This window comes from Arachis ipaensis, chromosome B1 (genome assembly GCF_059453495.1).
Source record: "Arachis ipaensis isolate K30076 ecotype BB chromosome B1, ASM5945349v1, whole genome shotgun sequence".
Classification (NCBI taxonomy): Eukaryota; Viridiplantae; Streptophyta; class Magnoliopsida; order Fabales; family Fabaceae; genus Arachis; species Arachis ipaensis.
In genome coordinates this window covers 142,310,865-142,329,638 of record NC_142436.1, presented here as the reverse complement: position 1 = coordinate 142,329,638, position 18,774 = coordinate 142,310,865, and the positions used below count along the sequence as shown (strand labels likewise).

Below are 18,774 nucleotides of genomic sequence, written 5' to 3'. Positions count from 1 at the left end.
GATCGGGGAGGGATTTTACTCTATTTTAGCAAATCGTGTATGACACTCCAAAATAAATATATATATATATATATATATATAAGGCTTTCCTTTTTTTTCTTGAAAAAATAACTACGGTATGTGCGGGTGAAACACGATCCCAATTCGCAAAGCATATAATTGAAGTAATTTGGTTAAAATGAGAAGTTACATCTTAATCAAAAGGGGTTACGAGAACTTCTAAAAATGATTCTAAATATGTAAATTGAGCCTAACACTTAAGCATATATTTTAGTTCAAGAGTAATCTTTTAATCTTTTTAAGAGCATTCATAGCGTCTTTCATTCTTGTCCTTTCACCCGGAGACTCAGCTGAGCAATTCAGAGCTAAAGTCATTATAGACAACAAGCAGTCCCGTTTAGTATCTGTTTCTCCTCCTTCCACCAATAATTTTGCATCAATGATATCAAGTAGTGAATCAGGGCACGGCATTTTCACCCACTCTTTGATGCTAAACTCTCCCACAAACATTTTATCAGTGGGTTTTTTCTGTGTGAAGGTCTCCATAAGTAAAATTCCATAGCAATACACATCACCTTGCCTAGACACTCTTCCCTCAAGTCCATATTCTGCAGAATAAGAAGAAAAATAACAAAGTGGAAAACAAAACAAATTTTATTAGATTCATAGCTGATTGCTATCAAGGTTTATTACATAAAGCATAAGATTAAATATTGAATGTGAAAGGGAATGGAGAGAAAAAAATGATTTCATTATCTAAGTGAGTAATTACAAGGTACACACATATATATATATATATATACTAGCGGCTCATCAGGCATATTTTAGCCGCTTTTCTATTGTTTTTAAGAAATTAATTTTATTTTTTAGTTAATATATTATTCATTTTTTAAATTTATTAGATAAATATTTTTTTATTTTAATGTTGATGTGACTTTATTTATATTATATTTTATTAAAATTAAAATTATTATAAACTAAAATATCATTCAAAAAATAATGATAATAACATTATTTTAATTCAAAAAAGTATATATAAATCAAAATACATATTAGTTATTTACAAAAGATAATTTTTACTTAAATATCATGGATATTCATATTTGTCTTCATCTTTTTTAAGTGTCAGGCCAAAATATAAATCTAAATACGAAGAGTTTTTTATTTTTTTATAAATAGTGAAAAAATAGAATAAATGAGAATGCTTATTTTTTTTGTTTTAAATATCAAAATATAAGAATAATTAATAAATAAAATAGGAGATTATAAAAATTGTGTATCTGAAAAAAATCTTTCGTAATTCATCATACATCTTCTTATCAATAACTTCTTTAGTTTTAGAAAACTGTCAGATTTATTGACCATAAAAATAAATATATAAACCCTTTAAGATTATTCAATTAAAAATGATGTGTAATAAAATCAAAAAAAAATTTAGAAACATTATTTACAAATTAACTATTTATAAACGTTATTAAGTTTAATTATTTATTTTTAATTCGTATTTAATTTGAAGCTGAGATAAAAATTTATATTCAAAGCACTCTCTATTTTCATGCATAATTTCAATTGTTAAAAATATTTTTTTTAATTTTATATTTAATTTTTTTAAATATCTTTAATTTTATTATTTTTTCAAAATTATTAATTTATATTTTTATTATATCCCTTACTATATCAAACACTATTCTTTCTCTTACTATTATATTCTATACACATACCTGTATGTCATTGTCTCATTGCCGTTATTATTATTATATTACCTTGTTCTCCTTTCTCGTTTTTTTTTTTCCTTCCATCTTCTCTTCACCCGACCGTCAGTAATTAATTATCACCAAGTATTATTATTGCAAATTTTAATCTTGTCTATCACTTTGATTTATAACCATCTATTCCGTTAACTTTTATTAGTTGTTGAAGTTTCGCTAAAAAAATAAGATATAAAGCATTTAATTTTATATTTAATTTTTAATTTTTTAAATATTTTATTTTTCTTTTTTAATTTTATATTTAATTTTTTAAATATTTTTAATTTCATTATTTTTCTAAATTATTAATTTATAATTTTTATTATATCCCCTTACTATATCAAACACTATTCTTTCTCTTATTATTATTCTCTATACACATACCTATCATTGTCTAATCGCTGTTATTATATTACTTTGTTCTTTCTCGTTTTTTTCTTCTTCCACCTTCTCTTCAATCCACCGTAATTAATTATCACTATTTATATGTTACATCTTTTATATGTTAATCAAATAACCAGTGCCATATGCCAAACAAATGATATTATAGAAGTCAAAATAAATTATATTTTTGTAATATAATTCATTTATTTTGGTTTAATTTAAAAATAAATATTCATGTATTCAAATTTTAAATATAATACTCTGTATAATTAATAATTTTAAAATTAAAAAAATAATATTATCACATATGAAGTAATTTTAAAAAGAAAAAAATAAATTTAACAAAATATTAGACTTTTTCAATTCATCATTGATAGGTACAGACATATTTAAAAAAAATACATATAATATGAAAAAATTAGTTCTTCCTTGGTAAGAGAAAAAGATAGAACACTATCTTTTGTACGTGAAATATTGGGAATAAATTAAAAAAAAAGTAAAAGAACCATGAAAATATTAATTGGATAAGTAAATTAAAGAGGAAAAAAATATAAGTAGAAGTTATACGTGAACGTAGTAACTGCATTAAAATTAAATAAAATTTGTAACGATAGATGTGATAAAATCGATAGCGTTGAAGGTAAAAAAATAATGGCAGCAAGAGAAATATAACAAAGTTTATTAGGAGGTAAAAAAAGAACCAGTAAAATAGATAAAATTATAAAAAAATAAAAAAGATATATTTTTTATGATTACAAAAAAAAATTTAATAGAATAATTAGAATGAGGTTAAACTACTGTACAGACCATCAGAGTACAGTACTCACAGATATACTTAAAACAACACTATACAAACAAAGACCAATATTAAATTAAACAAAACATAATTTAAATGAATACCTCCGAATATAATAAGATCTATACAAAAAAACTATTTATCGTTAAACACTTGTTGGCTTCTAATTATTTTTTTATTTCATATATGGCCACGAAAATAAATTTTTTGACATCGTCTTTACCTAGTTTAAGATGTCAAAAAAACTCACTTAAATAATTGTACCGTACAGAGAAGAGTTCATAAGATAAAGGAGAGTCAGAACAAAATAAAAAAAAAGAGATTGTGGGAGTAAAGAATTGAATAGAAGTTACATGTGAATTTTTCTAACTGTTACTGAAATAAGTAACTGTATAATATTTTTGAATTATATAGTAGGGTTAAAATAGGAAATAGAAAATTGGACACCAAACCTCCATGTTTTGGCATTATATATTGTTATAGATAATGTAATTTGATAATTTAAGGGTACACTCAAGAAATAAATTATACATAATTAGTACGTACTAAGAGTCCAGTAACATAGATATATCGTAAAAAATAATTCATATTAAATGATAAACTAACAACATAAATTTATTAATGAGAAGTATAACTTAGAGTACCTGATATAGAGTATTGTTGAGGGGGTATATTTGTGATATCTTGTAATGGTGTTGCCATGTTAGTTGGTCTACTTGATGTATCGATTTGTTTTCCTCGTAATACTCTCTCGGTAATTGGCACGCCTTCTGGCAAGGTGTTGCTGCATCTATTCTTCACTCATATTTTGTCTTTGTTGTCTGGTATAGTCTTGCCAAGTTCGTCGACCACTTTCACGTGAATCTTCCATTGATATGTTGTCAACTATAATTAATCAAATAAACATATAAATACAATTCTACACTTTTATTTAATGACGAAAAATAAATTACAGTAAGTTTTACATTATATTTAGGCGAAATGAGAAGAATGCAGAAAAAGATGGAGGAGAAATGAAGGAAATTTTTTCTATTATAGAGAGATATGGAGTAACCAGTGAAGTGAGAGAGATTAAGAGAAAAAATTGAGAATAATACAATTGATGCAGTAACTGACTGATGTGAGAGAAATGAACTGATGCATGCAGTAGTGGGAATTAAGTAGTAGAATTCTGTAACTGATGCAGTAACGTGATGTGAGAGAAATTAACGGGAGAAGTTATAACTGGAAGTAAGTTATTAAAAATGATAAAAATGAAAAAAAAAAATTGGACACCAAAAGTAAGTTTTCCTATTATATATTGTTATAGATAAGCATATAAATACAGTTCTACACTTTTATTTAATGACAAAAAATAAATTACAGTAAATTTTACATTATATTTAGGCGAAATGAGAAGAATGCAGAAAAAGATGGAAGAGAAATGAAGGAAATTTTTTCTATTATAGAGAGATATGGAGTAACCAGTGAAGTGAGAGAGATTAAGAGAAAAAATTGAGAATAATACAATTGATGCAGTAACTGACTGATGTGAGAGAAATGAACTGATGCATGCAGTAGTGGGAATTAAGTAGTAGAATTCTGTAACGGATGCAGTAACGTGATGTGAGAGAAATTAACGGGAGAAGTTATATTGATGTGAACGTAAATGGAAATGAAGTAGTAGAATGCTGTAACTGGAAGTAAGTTATTAAAAAGGATAAAAATGGAAAAAAAAATTGGACACCAAAAGTGGGTTTTCCCATTATATATACTAGCGGCTCAACAGGCACTATCGTGCCTGTTCAGCTGCTTTTCTATTATTTTTAAAAAATTAATTTTATTTTTTTGTTAATATATTATTCCCTCTTTAAATTTATTAGATAAGTATTTTTTATTTTAATATTGACGTGACCTTATTTATATCATATTTTATTAAAATTAAAATTATTATAAATTTTTTTTAAAATATTAAATTATAAAAGCTCGCAATAGAGAGGTATATATATTATCAGAAAAAATATAGTTTAAAAAATGATAATAACATTATCCTAATTCAAAAAGAGTATACATAAACCAAAATATATGTTAGTTATTTACAAAAAATAATTTTTACTTAAATGTCATGAATATTCATATTTGTCTTCATATATTTTAAGTGGTAGGTCAAAATATGAATCTGAATATAAAGAGCCTTCATTTTTTTATAAATAGTGAAAGATAGAAGAAATATGAGTGCTTTTTTTTTTTAAATATCAAACTGTAAGAATAATTAATAAAAAAATAGGAGAGTATAAAAATTATGTATTTAGAAAAAATCATTCATAATTCATCATACATCTCCTTATCAATAACTTTTCGAGTTTTGAAAAACTGTCAATTTATTGACCATAAAAATAATTATTTAAACACTTCAATATTATTCAATTAAAAATTATGTGTAACAAAATCAAAATATAAATTTAAAAATATTATTTACAAATTTAATATTTATAAACGTTATTAAGTAGTTTAATTATTTATTTTTAATAGTATTTAATTTGAGACCGACATAAAAATTTATATTCAAAAGACTCTTTATCTTCGTGCATAATTCCAATTGTTAAAAAATATTTTATTTTTTTAAATTTTATATTTAATTTTTAAATTTTTTTAATCTTATTATTTTTAAAATTTTTAATTTATATTTTTATTATATCCCCTTACTATATTAAACATTATTCTTTCTCTTACTATCTTTCTCTAAACACATACTTATCATTATCTGATTGCCATTATTATATTTCCTTGTTTTCCTTTCTCATTTATTCCTTCTTCTTCCACCTTCTCTTCACCCGACCGTAATTAATTATTACCAAGTATTATTATCGCAATTTTTAATCTTGTCTATCACTTTGATTTATAACCATCTATTATATTAACTTTTATGAGTTGTTGAAATTTTGCTAAAAGAAGTAAGACATAAAGCATTTAAAATTTTTATCCAAATTATCAAATTAACTTTTAGAACGTATAAAATTTATAATTTTAAATTAAATAAGATATTAAACAAATTTAGTATGTTGTTATTATAGGTAACAAAATCAAAATAAAAATTTAAAAACATTATTTACAAATTAACTATTTATAAATGTTATTAAGTTTAGTTATTTATTTTTAATAATATTTAATTTGAAGTCGAGATAAAAATTTGTATTTAAAACACTATTATTTATCTTCATGCATAATTCTAATTGATAAAAAATATTTTAATTTTCTTTTTAAATTATCTTTAATTTTGTTATTTTTTCAAAATTATTAATTTATATTTTATTATATCACTTTATTATATCAAACACTTTTTTTTTTCTTATTATTATTCTTTATACACATACTGTTTTCATGGTCTCATCGTCATTATTATATTACCTTATTCTCCTTTCTCATTTTTTTCTTCTCCTTCCACCTTCTCTTCACCCGACCATAATTAATTATCACCAAATATTATTATCGCAACTTTCAATCTTGTCTATCACTTTGATTTATAACTATCTGTTCTGTTAACTTTTATGAGTTGTTGAAGTTTTGTTAAAAGAAGTAAGATATAAAGCATTTAATTTTTTTTTCAAATTATCAAAATTTGATGTCAATAATCCTAAAAAACAATATCAACATATATTACTTTTAACTAAAATAATAAAAAAAATACATAATTGTAAGTTTTTAAACTAATAATTATAAATTTAAGTCGCAATTTAATATAGTACGTTGGGACAAAAGGCAACCATTGCTATTCATATTTGACTGCTACTATCTAAGTTTTATATTTATTTTATTGTGCACATTAATTTAAGTGCACTTTCTATTTTATTTTACATGTTTTGAAATAATGCCATTGTATTATAAGGATGAGATTAACTTTCATAATCTAATGCGAATCTTTTTATTATTTTGTTTGTTCATAAAATAGTTTTGAAAACTTTTAGATTTATTGTTCTGGTTTGCTTCTTATTAATCCTCACTTAATATACTCAAATTTAATGACTTTGATGGTGGTGAATTTTTGTAATTAGTTAAAAAATTTTAACTTTTTTTTCTCTATCTACAATTTTGAACAAACTCAATTTTATTATTAAATAGTTTTTTAAATTCAGAATATTTTTAACCTTTTGTATAAAAATTAGACTTAATAAATTATCAAAATTCAAACCTATTCTCTTGAACTACTTTTTGATTGTATAATTGAAATTGTTTAAACGGACGATCATTAGACCCCTAAAGTTTTTAAAGTAAAAGAAAAATACAATAAAATTAATTAATTAAAAAATCTATTAAAATAAAATGGTTTAAAAAATAGAATATATATATATATATATATATATATATATATATATATATATATATAAAGGTTGAAACAATAAAAAGGTTGAAACAATAAAAAATGTATAACATAGTTTTTATTTTGCCACATTTAAATGTTATATGTAAATCTAATAATTAATAAAAAATAATATTATCTAATATAAAATAGATTAAAAATAAAAAAGAGATTAACAAAATTAATTAACAAAATTCTTATCTTAGGTCACCAGATCATTTAAAAAATCAATTAACAAAGTTTGTATATTGCTACATTTGTTGTGTTATATCACTTATATGTCGAACTAATAATTAATAAAAATAATATTATCCAATGTAAAATAGATTACAAATAAAAAAAAAGAAGTAAACAAAATATGTGTGAGAATTTTTCATTCTCCTGATAGGTGTAGGCTTTTTTTTATCTGTTATATGTTAATTATGTGACAAACAAATAATATAAAATTAACTAATTTTTTTGCAATACAATTTAGGAAATTAATAAATGTCAACCATAGTATTCTATATAATTAAATATCAAATCCAGTACTCTACATAATTAATAGCTTAGATAGTTTAGGAAATTAACATATTAATGTTTTTAACGAATCTTTGATGGGTGCGAATTTTCTTGCGTCCTATATATATATATGCCAATCATATAACTTAGCCAATATGCAAAATAAATAATATTGTGGTAGACAAAATTAATAATTTAATTTATTTTTAAAGTAAATATGTATTCAAATTTTGAACATAATACTCTACATAATTAATATTTTAAAAAATTTAAAAAAAATTATTACAAAGTAATTTAAAAAAAATAAGTTAACAAAATATTTATAGAACTCTTTCATTCAATTAGTGATAGGTAAGGACATATAAAAAACATAAAACACATATCAAATAAAAAGAAACTGTTTTCTTTCTGCATCAAATTGATAAGACAAAAAAAAATATTTCTTTCTACATTAAATTGATAAAAAAAAAGACATAGTAGTATTTTCATACGTCAAAAGTTGAGAATAAATTAAAAAGGTAGATGAATGATTGAAAATATAGATTAAATAAGTAAACTAAAGAGAAAAAAAGATATAAGTGGATGTTATATGTGAAAGTAGTAACAACTATAAAACTGAATGAAATTAACAACTGTAGTTAATGAAGGCAATGGAACAAGACGAAGGCGAGAGTGTTGAAGAAAGGAGAATAATAGAACAGCAAGAAAAATACAAAAAAGTAAAAACTAAACTACTGAAAGGATAACATACTCAAAACAAAAGGATATAAATTAAAATTAATATAAAATTAAACAAAATATGAACATGATAAAGAATGCGAAGACATTGATAGAACAAACTATATAAACTAAAACTAACATATAATTAAACAAAGCATGAAGATATTGATAGAACAAACGATATAAACTAAAACTAACATAAAATTAAACAAAGCATGAAGATGACGAAGAATGTGAAGATATTGATATTCATACCAGTTCATTTTCTTTTTATTTATTAGCAATTTGCAGACTGTCTTACATTTTTTAAAATTGTCATTTTAGTAGGAAGTTATTGGATTTTTTAAAACAAATTTTATGTCTATTTTGTCCTTATAATTTAGTTTTCAAAATAGTTTATTGTAGGATTAATATAGTCCAAAAAATTAGACACCAAAGTCATAGTCAATTCTCTGTATTGATTCTATATATTGTTGTTAGACGTATAATATATATGAAAAATAATAAATTAAAACTTACATGGCTCATGAGATAGAAAAATAAAGAGAAGAAAATAATCATAAAGATTAAAACAATAAAAAATGTATAACATAGTTATTATCTTGCCACATTTAAATGTTATATATCAATCTAATAAATTGATAAAAATAAAAGGAGATACAGTACTGTTTTCATACGTCAAAAGTTGAGAATAAATTAAAAAAGCAGAGAAATGACTGAAAATATAGATTAGATAAAGTAAACTAAAGAGAAGAAGAGATATAAGTGAATGTTATGCGTAAAAGTAGTAACTGAATAAAATTTGTAACTGCAGTGGATGAATGTAATGGAAGAGGATGGAGGCGAGAGTGTTGAAGGCAGGAGAAGAACCAAAGAACCAAAGAACCAAACAGCAAAAAAAATATAAAAAAGTAAAATCCAAACTGCAGTGGATGGAGGCAATAGAAGATGTGTTGTTATATTTATAGAAGTAATAGAACTGTTTTCATTTTAGTGGGAAGTTAATAGAAGTAACAAAACTGTTTTCATTTTAGTGGGTAGTTATTTGACTTTTTTGTGGGTTAATGATTTTTAATTAAAAACAAAAATGTATTTTTACTATTTTGTCCATAATTTTAGTTTGTAAAATAAATTATTTGAGGGCAAATGATGTCTACCAAAATTGGACACCAAACTCTGGTATTGCCTTTATATATTGGTATATATATATATATATATATATACATACAAGTGAGCTAAGAGCCTAACTAACTGCTAACTAATTAACTGCTAACTAATTAATTGCTAACTAATTAAGTTAGGTATCTATAACATCTCCCCTCAAATTGGCAGGTATATGTTGATCACGCCAAACTTGGAGATGAGATTGTGGAACTGGGTTGGAGTTACCGGCTTCGTGAAGACATCGGCAAGCTGATGCTGAGTTCGAACATGGATCAGTTTGATGAATCCTGCCACAACTTTCTCTCGAACAAAATGGCAGTCTACCTCAATATGCTTGGTCCTCTCGTGGAATGTGAGATTTTATGCAATGTGGATGGCTGACATAGAGTCACAAAACAGCATGGAAGATGGTGCCTTGATTTGAAAATCAGATAGGAGTCTTGTCAGCCAAGTCAATTCAACAGCCACAGCTGCCATAGCTCTGTATTTAGATTCAGCAGATGATCGGGAAACCGTTTGTTGTTTCTTTTATCTCCAGGAAATCAGAGAGTCCCCAATGAACACACAGTAACCTAAAACGCTTCTCGTAGTGTCGGGACATCCCGCCCAATCTGCATCCGCATAAGCCATTAACCTCTTTTCTAATTTTGCAGAAAATAATAACCCTTGACCCACGGTTCCTTTCAAGTATCGCAAGAGATGGTGAAGTGCATTCATGTGAGTAGTTCTAGGCTTAGACGAGAATTGACTAAGGGTAGACACCGCATAGGTAATGTCCGGACGGGATATGGTGAGGTACATTAACCTCCCTATTAGTCTCCGGTAGATGGAGGAGTCTGCAAGTAAATCACCATTGGAGTCGTTCAGCCTGAGGTTAGCCTCCATAGGCAGAGAAACAGACTTGGAATCTGTAAAATTAGTGTCCTCCAAGATGCTTAAGGCGTACTTTCTTTGGCTGAGGACAATTCCATCGCTGGACCTTGCTAGTTCCAAACCCAAGAAATACTTCAAATCACCCAGAATCTTCAATTTGAAGGAGGCCTCTAACAGTTTTTGCACCTTATGCATCATATCCTTGGAAGGACTGGCTAGTATGATGTCATCTACATAAACCAGCAACTAAACAATCTTGTCACCACTACCATAAGAGAAGAGTGAGTAATCATGCTTAGACTATTTGAACTTGTGAGTGAGCAGCGCTGAAGTGAATTTATAGAACCATTGTCTTGAGGCTTGTCTCAAACCATAGATGGACTTGTTCAACTTGCATACGAGTCCAGAGCTCTCGGACTTGTAACCAAGAGGCAGGTCCATATAAACTTCTTCGAACAAATCACCGTTCAAGAAGGCGTTGTTCACATCTAGTTGCAATAAAAACCAATTGTTGATGGCTGCCAAAGAAAGGAGAACCCTGACAGTGGTGAGTTTGGCCACGAGAGAGAAGGTATCCTTAAAGTCAATGTTTGCCTGCTGCGTATAGCCCTTTGCAACCAAACGGGCCTTATAGCGCTCTACTGAGCCATCTACCTTACATTTGATTTTGTACACCCAACGACATCCAATGGTGTGTTTTCCTGGTGGAAGAGGAACTAAAGCCCAAGTATTAGTGGCCTCCATGGCTTGGAGCTCCTCATCCATAGCCTGCCTCCACTCAGGGTATTTCACAGCTTGATGGAAGAAGGAGGGCTCAGGAATTGCAGCAACATTAGCTATAAAATGGGAGTGATGGTGTGAGATGTGTTGAAACTGATCTAGGGTCCCATGAGAGACAATATTGCACTGATAATCCTTGAGGTAAGGTGGTGGTCTGTGTTGTCTGGATGATTTTCTCAAGTTAATTGATGAATTTGGAATATTAGACTGATGTTGTAAGGTAGGTTCAGTGACTAGCATATCCACAAATGGTTGAGATGGTGGTTGGGCAGAAGGAGGGCTGGTAAGTGCTGCTAGAGGGACTGCATCAGTGATGGATGCTGAGATAACTATGTCAGGGAAATTGTCCACCATGGGCCTGGAAGTATCGGTTAATTGTCGAAAGGGAAATTTAGTTTCGATAAAGGATACATCTCTGGAGATGAAAATCTTCTTGTTCACTGGGTCATACAACTTGTATCCCTTGTAACCAGAAGGATAGCCAATGAAGATTGCACACACTGCTCTCGGGGAGAACTTGTGTCTCTGAGATAGAAGAGAGGACGCATGAGCCAAGCAGCCGAAGACTCTCAAAGACTGATAGTCAGGTTGCTTAAGGAAGAGTCTTTCATATGGAGAGCAGTGTTGAAGTGCTGGACTTGGTAAGCGATTGATGAGAAAGTGGCAGTCAAGACACAATCTCCCCAAAAGGCAATTGGGGCCTTGGACTGAAAGAACAATGCTCTGGCTACATTGAGTAGATGCTGGTGCTTTCTTTCAACAACGGCATTTTGTTCTGGCCGCTCCACACAGGAGAATTGATGAAGCATGCCCTTGGAATTCAGGTAATCAAGGAGCAGTAATTCACTAGCATTGTCTGATCTCACCTGCTTTACCCTAGTATTAAACTGAGTTTCAATCATATTAAAGAAATTGATGAGAGTGTGAAAAGCATCAGATTTGTATTTTAGTAAAAATGTCCAAGTGAATCTAGAATAATCATCCACAATAGTAAGAAAATATCTCATGTTATTATAAGTTGGAGCTCTATAAGGGCCCCAAATATCACAGTGAACCAAATCAAAGGAATTCTTACAAAAATGATTATTGGATTAAAAAGACAAATGCTTGAGTTTAGCTAAGGGACATACTTCACAAGTAGAATGATTGTATTTGAGAGTTTTATTGGACAAAAGAGGACTCAATTTGTTAAAGACTTTTTCTGAAGTGTGACCTAAACGAGCATGCCAAATAGTACTATCAACATTGGTTACTGATCGACAGCTTTGAACAGAACTCCTAGTATGAACTGTGAAGGGTGATTGTAGCAGAAACAGGTCATCAGTTTCATCACCTCTGCCAATCACCTTCTTGGAGGTCCTGTCCTGTATGATGAAGGCTAAGTCAGAAAAGAGAACTGTGCAGTTAGACAATTTCAACAAAGAACTAACAGAAATCAAATTAACTCGGAAAGAGGGAATGAATATGACATTGTAAAGGATCAAAGAAGAATTAAGAATAACATTACCAATAGCTAAGGCACGAATTTTGGTATGGTCAGGCAAAGCAACAAAATGATTTGTAAGAGGTTTAGCATTTTCCAAAAATTTAAAAGAATTAGTGATGTGAGTGGTGGCTCCGGAATCAACTATCCAAGAACTAACCTCTGCCATTTGATTCGAATAACATGAGGAAAACACTTCACCTGCACAAATTTCAGGTTCAATGTCTTGAAGAGCTTGCTGAGTTTGCAAGAGAGTCATCAATTGGTTGTACTGAGCCGCTGTAGGTGAAAAGCTGGATGTTGGAGATGGATCTTGGCTTTCTTGATCATGAGCGACCTTGGCAACATGGTGCACTTGGGATTTGGCATTCACAGGCTTGTTTTGGGAATATCCAGGAGGATATCCATGGAGACAATAACATTTATCTTCAGTATGTCCCAACAACCCACAATGAGCACAGAGTGGACGATCTTTCCTCCCTTTCACCTTGGGGCCAGAAGGAGAGGTAGGTCGTGGAGACTGTTTAACAGCAAAGGCCATATGTTGGCTTGGAGAGGTGAGTGCTCTCTGCTTCTCCTCTTGCAACACAAGAGAAAAGACTTTTCCAATCGGAGGCAGTGGATCTGACAACAGGATCTGGCTTCGAACTTGCCAAATTCTCATTGAGAACCATAAGGAACAACATCACATATTCTTGATCAAGAAAGGCTTGAATCGGCTTAACGCCACCACAGGAACAAGATACTAATGGCTTGAAGGTGTTGAGTTCTTCCCAAAGTATCTTCAACTTTGTAAAATACTGTGAGACCGAGAGAGAACCTTGAGTCAGAGACATGAGTGACCTCTTCAGCTCAAAGATGCGAGGTGCGTTGCTCTGAGAGAAGCGAGTCTCCAAATCTTGCCAAAGTAAAGCCGCGGATCCAGCATAGATGACGCTTGCCGCAATATCCTTGGAGATCGCATTCGAAAACCACGTAGTGATGATGTCGTTCGTGCACTGCCACGATTCAGCGAGTGCAGGGTCAAGAACTGGATCTGGCTTCGAAAGGGAGCCATCGATGAAGCAGATTTTGAGTTTTCCACTCAACGCAAGTCTCATCGATCTACACCAAGAAGCGTAGTTTTCTTCTTGTAGGGGTTGTGAAACAAGCACGAGCCCTGGGTGATCACCGGACTGGAGCAGATACGCATCAGGAATCGGCGAGGGCGGTGCCGGTGCCGGAGCTCGATAAGTATTGGAATCTCCGTGAGGAACTGTGGATACAGAAATCGCAGACATTCTGATTGATGAGTAGAAGAATAGGGAAAAAGAGGAGGTATCGACTTAGGAAGAATGTTCTTGATGAAACGAAAAAGAGCGAGAAAGAAGAATGGAAAATCGAGAAATTTTCCCGAGAAAATCAAAGAATGAATGGAGAGAATAATGCGGAAGTGTGAAGAAGAATTACATCTGATACCATATTGAATGTGAAAGGGAATGGAGAGAAAAGAATGATTTCATTGACTAAGTGAGTAATTACAAGTAAGGTATATATATATATATATATATATATATACAAGTGAGCTAAGAGCCTAACTAACTGCTAACTAATTAATTGCTAACTAATTAAGTTAGGTATCCATAACATTAAATAAGAAACTCACCAGGGGCCATATAGCCTATTGTGGCTAGGTTCATGGTTTGAGTGATGGAGTCATCCCCACTCAGCAATTTTGCAATGCCAAAATCAGTCACGTGGGCAACCATGTCTTCATCTAGTAATATGTTGCTGGGTTTCAAATCACAGTGTATAATTGGTACAGAACCACCATTATGCAGGTAATCCATTGCTTCTGCAACATCTATCATTATGTTTAGCCTCTGGATCATACTCAAGCCATGGTGTTCCGAGTGAAGCCACCTCTCTAAACTCCCATTAGGCATGTAGCTTAGGATCAATGCCTTGAAGTCCATGTTGCTGCAGCTGCTAATGATTTTGGTTAAGTTTCGATGGCGGACACTGCGCAATATCTCACATTCAGCATCGAAACTCCTGAATGCTCCTTCTAGTCCCAGATTAAACACTTTCACTGCAACGTTCGTCCCATATGAGAGTACTCCTTTATACACTCTTCCAAAACTCCCTACACCAAGCAAGTTGCCATCATTGAACCTATCTGTTGCTTGCTGAATTTCATAGTATGATATTCTTCTCCATCTTGCTCCCGATTGATCCACCTCTGAATTGTTGACCACCTTGTGCTTCCGGAATTTTAGGATGCAAAGGAATGCCACAAGAAGGGTGGCAACTATTGCTGCAGATAAAATATATGTCAACACAATATGTGCATTCCATTTTCGGGATTTTTCAATTTTACATTCCGAAAAATGGAAACATGGAGCACCACATAATCCTTTATTCCCCATGAACGACTGAGCTGAGAAGTTTGCAAAAGGTCCCCTATCAGGGATTTTTCCTTTTAACTTATTGTGAAAAACATTGAAATATAGAAAGAAGAAGATAGAAGAAGAAGATAGAAGAAGATATCAGAAGAAAAATGCTATTAAGAAGAAAGGCTAAGGAGGATCATTACTACAGAAGGAAAGATTTTTGTTGCCAAGAAAAGAAGCAATCTGCCTCTATCAGGAAGAAGATCAAGCTTGATAAAAGTTCATTTCCATTTTTGTTCTTTAAAAAAGAAGATAGCCTCTGAGTCTCAAGTAGATAGAAGCAAAAAATAGAAAGCTTGAAGCTGTCCAAGGTCAGAAGCTCATCAAGGGTCTGAATTCAGTCTTGGGGCAAAAGTAAAGATCAAAGGTCCAGATTGAAGAAACTTGATGAAAAAGGGTGAGAGTGATGAGGTAAGCTTGCATGCATCAGCCTCGGTTTTCTCAACCCCTTCTGATGAAGCCGCTGCTACTCTTTAGTAGGAGAAGAAGTTGTTAGGTTAGGGTTTCAACCTTGGAAGCCTCCCCTTCTATATTAAAGGTGAACGGTCAAGGGTTGAGATCAAGGAGAGTAAGTGAAAAGCACAGAGTTCTCATAGCTACCCTGAAGCTTCCTGAGTTCTTCTCCTTCAATGATGTTCATTTAGTTTCTTTTTCTTAGTTTTCTCTGTCTGAGTCTCATGGTGAAAAAGGAAAACATGGTAAGAAAAAGCCAGTGAGAGAAAAAAGACAGTGATCAAAATTAGAGAAAAAGCCATAGATGTCTCAGAGTTTCTTTCTACATCTTTCTATTGTGTTTCATGATCCTGTGGGAATTCCCTTGCAAGTTGGGTTAGCACTTTGCAGTTGAAAGCTAGATTTTGAGTCCTAGTCAAATTCAGATTGGGTGTAGATTCTGGATTTGTCCCAAATAGGAATGGGTAGTTCCTAGGAAAAATTGGTGTTTGTAATGTTGTAAAAATATAGTGAAATTCCATCATTATTGTGATGGAGACTGGATGTAGGCTGCATTGCACTTAGTAGCTGGACCAGGATATATCTAGTGTTATTTCTTCTTCCCTACTCCTTTCTCAGTTTCTGGTTATCAGGACACAAAAACAAAAGTGTCTCTCAACTCGGCACGAGACAAAACAAAAGTGTCTCTCAACTCGGCACGAGACAAAAATAGAATTATCTCCTGAAGTTTCTTTAAAAGAAAAAAATTAATATTCAGCAAAAAGTGGTTACGATTCAATCCCCCTTCTCTTAGCCACTGATTACCATCAATTGGTATCAGGGCTTGGTCTCAAAAAGATCAAACTTTGCAGCTTGGAGGAAAGATTCTGATGGCAGACAGCAGTGGTTCAAATCTAGTGGCCTTTACTCTGACAGAAGGGCAATCAAGCAACAGACTCCCATTCTTCAATGGGAAGAACTACAACTACTGGAAAGAAAGAATGAAAATTTTTGTTCAGTTTATAGATTACAGGCTTTGGAAGATAATCCTGGAAGGTACACAATTTCCAACCACAACAGGAGCTGATGGTGTGGTTGTTCCCAAAGCTGAGGCCGATTGGAATGAAGATGACAAAAAGAAAATAGAGCTCAACGCTAAAGCTGTCAACTTGCTCAACTGTGCTGTTAGCTTCGAGGAATACCGACGAGTATCAAGATGCACAACAGCAAAGGAAATCTGGGACAAGCTCCAAGTTACTCATGAAGGCACAATCCAAGTCAAAAGATCCAGAATAGACATGCTAAACAGAGAATACGAAATGTTCTCAATGAAGGAAGAAAAAACAATTGATGAAATATTTGAAAAATTCAACATTATCATCACTGGCTTGGATGCTATGGGAATCAGACATTCAGAATCTATGCTTGTGAGGAAAATCTTGAGATCTCTCACTAAAGAGTGGGAAACCAAGGCTATAGTAATAGCTGAGAGTAGTGGCATTGATGAAATGACCTATGATGATCTGAGAAGAAACTTACTTGCTTTTGAAAATACTTATTTGAAAAAAGATACTAAAAAGAAATGAGTTGCTCTCAAATTTGTCACTGAATCTCTGGATGATGAATCCAGCGATGATTTATCCAACGATAACTTTGTTTTGTTTGCTAAGAAATTTAAGAGAATGATGAAACAGAAGGAACGAAACAAAGGAGGCACTTCAAGGAAACCTAAGAGGGATTATTTAAGCAAGGTCATTTGCCACAACTGCAGAGAAGCTGAGCATTACAGGTTTGACTGTCCAAAGCTGAAAAAGGAGGACAAGGCAAAAAGGGAAAAGAAGAAGGGACTCATGGCATCCTGGGAAGACTTGGAAAATGACTCTGAAGATGAAGATGAATCGGAGACTAAATCTCAAACTTGTCTCATGGCCGACCACATTGATGAGGTAACTTTTAATGAACCCTCTAAGGAAGACCTTCATCTTATGATAGATTATCTCAATGAAAAAATCAGATGCTTCTTAAATAAAAACTATGATCTTGAATCTCAAGTTACTATTCTAAAAGTAGAAAATAGTTTTCTCAAAGATAAATTAAGGGAAGCCAAAACTGCTGTTGATCTTGTTGAAGAAAATAACCAGTTAAAGGCTAAAATTAAGAGCTGTGAATTCTATCATTCTGTAATTGCAAATCTAAATTATTTTGAGAAAAATGAAAGGTTGCATAAAGAGGTGAAAAGATTGAAAGAAGATCTGGCTAAATTTGTTTCAAGTTCAGAAAATTTAAATAATCTTTTGACTAATCAAAAACCTCTTTATGAAAAAGTTGGGTTGGGTTTTCATAAAAATTTAAAAACTGTTTTTGAAAATTTCCCATTTGCTAATATGGATTCCACTTCAGATGATATTAGATTTCAAAACCCAACCAACCTGAAAAAACAACAACCTAAAACGTTTTGTAGATTATGCAATTGGGATGGTCACTTTTCGATTCAATATTTCATAAGTGAAAGAATGGTTGGAGATAAAATTTATAAAATTGTTGGTAACTATAATGGCTTGGGACAAATAAGATGGTTTGACATAAAAGGATCCAAAAATATTTGGATACCTAAGGTCACTTAAACTTTTTTGTAGGTTTGCCTAGCATCCAAGAGAAAAGACAACATGTGGTATATGGATAGTAGATGCTCTAGGCATATGACTGGAAAGTCAACATTCTTCATCAAGCTTGATGAATATGATGGTGAATTTGTTACTTTCGGTGACAATGAAAAGGGAAAAATTGTGACTATAGGTAAAGTGGGTAAGAACTTTTCTTCTTTTATAAATGATGTCTTGCTTGTTGATGGTTTGAAGCATAATCTTCTAAGCATTAGCCAACTTTGTGATCTTGGATATTTAGTTACTTTTAGAAGATTGGATTGCTTAGTTGTTTGTGAAAAATCGGGTGATATTTTGTTTGAGGTAAAAAGATGCAACAATGTATATGGACTTACTCTAGAGAATTTAAAAGATCAAAATCTAACATGTTTTACTTCTATTGAATCTAAAAAATAGCTTTGGCACAAGAAATTAGGACATGCAAGCATGTACCAAATTTCTAAACTTGTTAAGAAGAATTTG

At 31.0% G+C, this 18,774-nt stretch overlaps 1 protein-coding gene and 1 pseudogene across 1 annotated transcript; one reads left to right on the top strand and one right to left on the bottom strand.

The window, feature by feature from the left end:
* Positions 1-270: 270 nt before the first annotated feature.
* On the bottom strand, positions 271-15,271 carry LOC110266922 (putative LRR receptor-like serine/threonine-protein kinase At3g47570 pseudogene; annotated as a pseudogene).
* A 1,268-nt stretch (positions 15,272-16,539) lies between these two features.
* On the top strand, positions 16,540-18,082 carry LOC148578688 (uncharacterized). Its single transcript, XM_088503149.1, has 3 exons — positions 16,540-16,985; positions 17,361-17,595; positions 18,050-18,082. Exons 1-3 carry the CDS (start codon positions 16,540-16,542, stop codon positions 18,080-18,082), a joined length of 714 nt encoding a protein of 237 aa, XP_088359275.1.
* Positions 18,083-18,774: the final 692 nt, after the last annotated feature.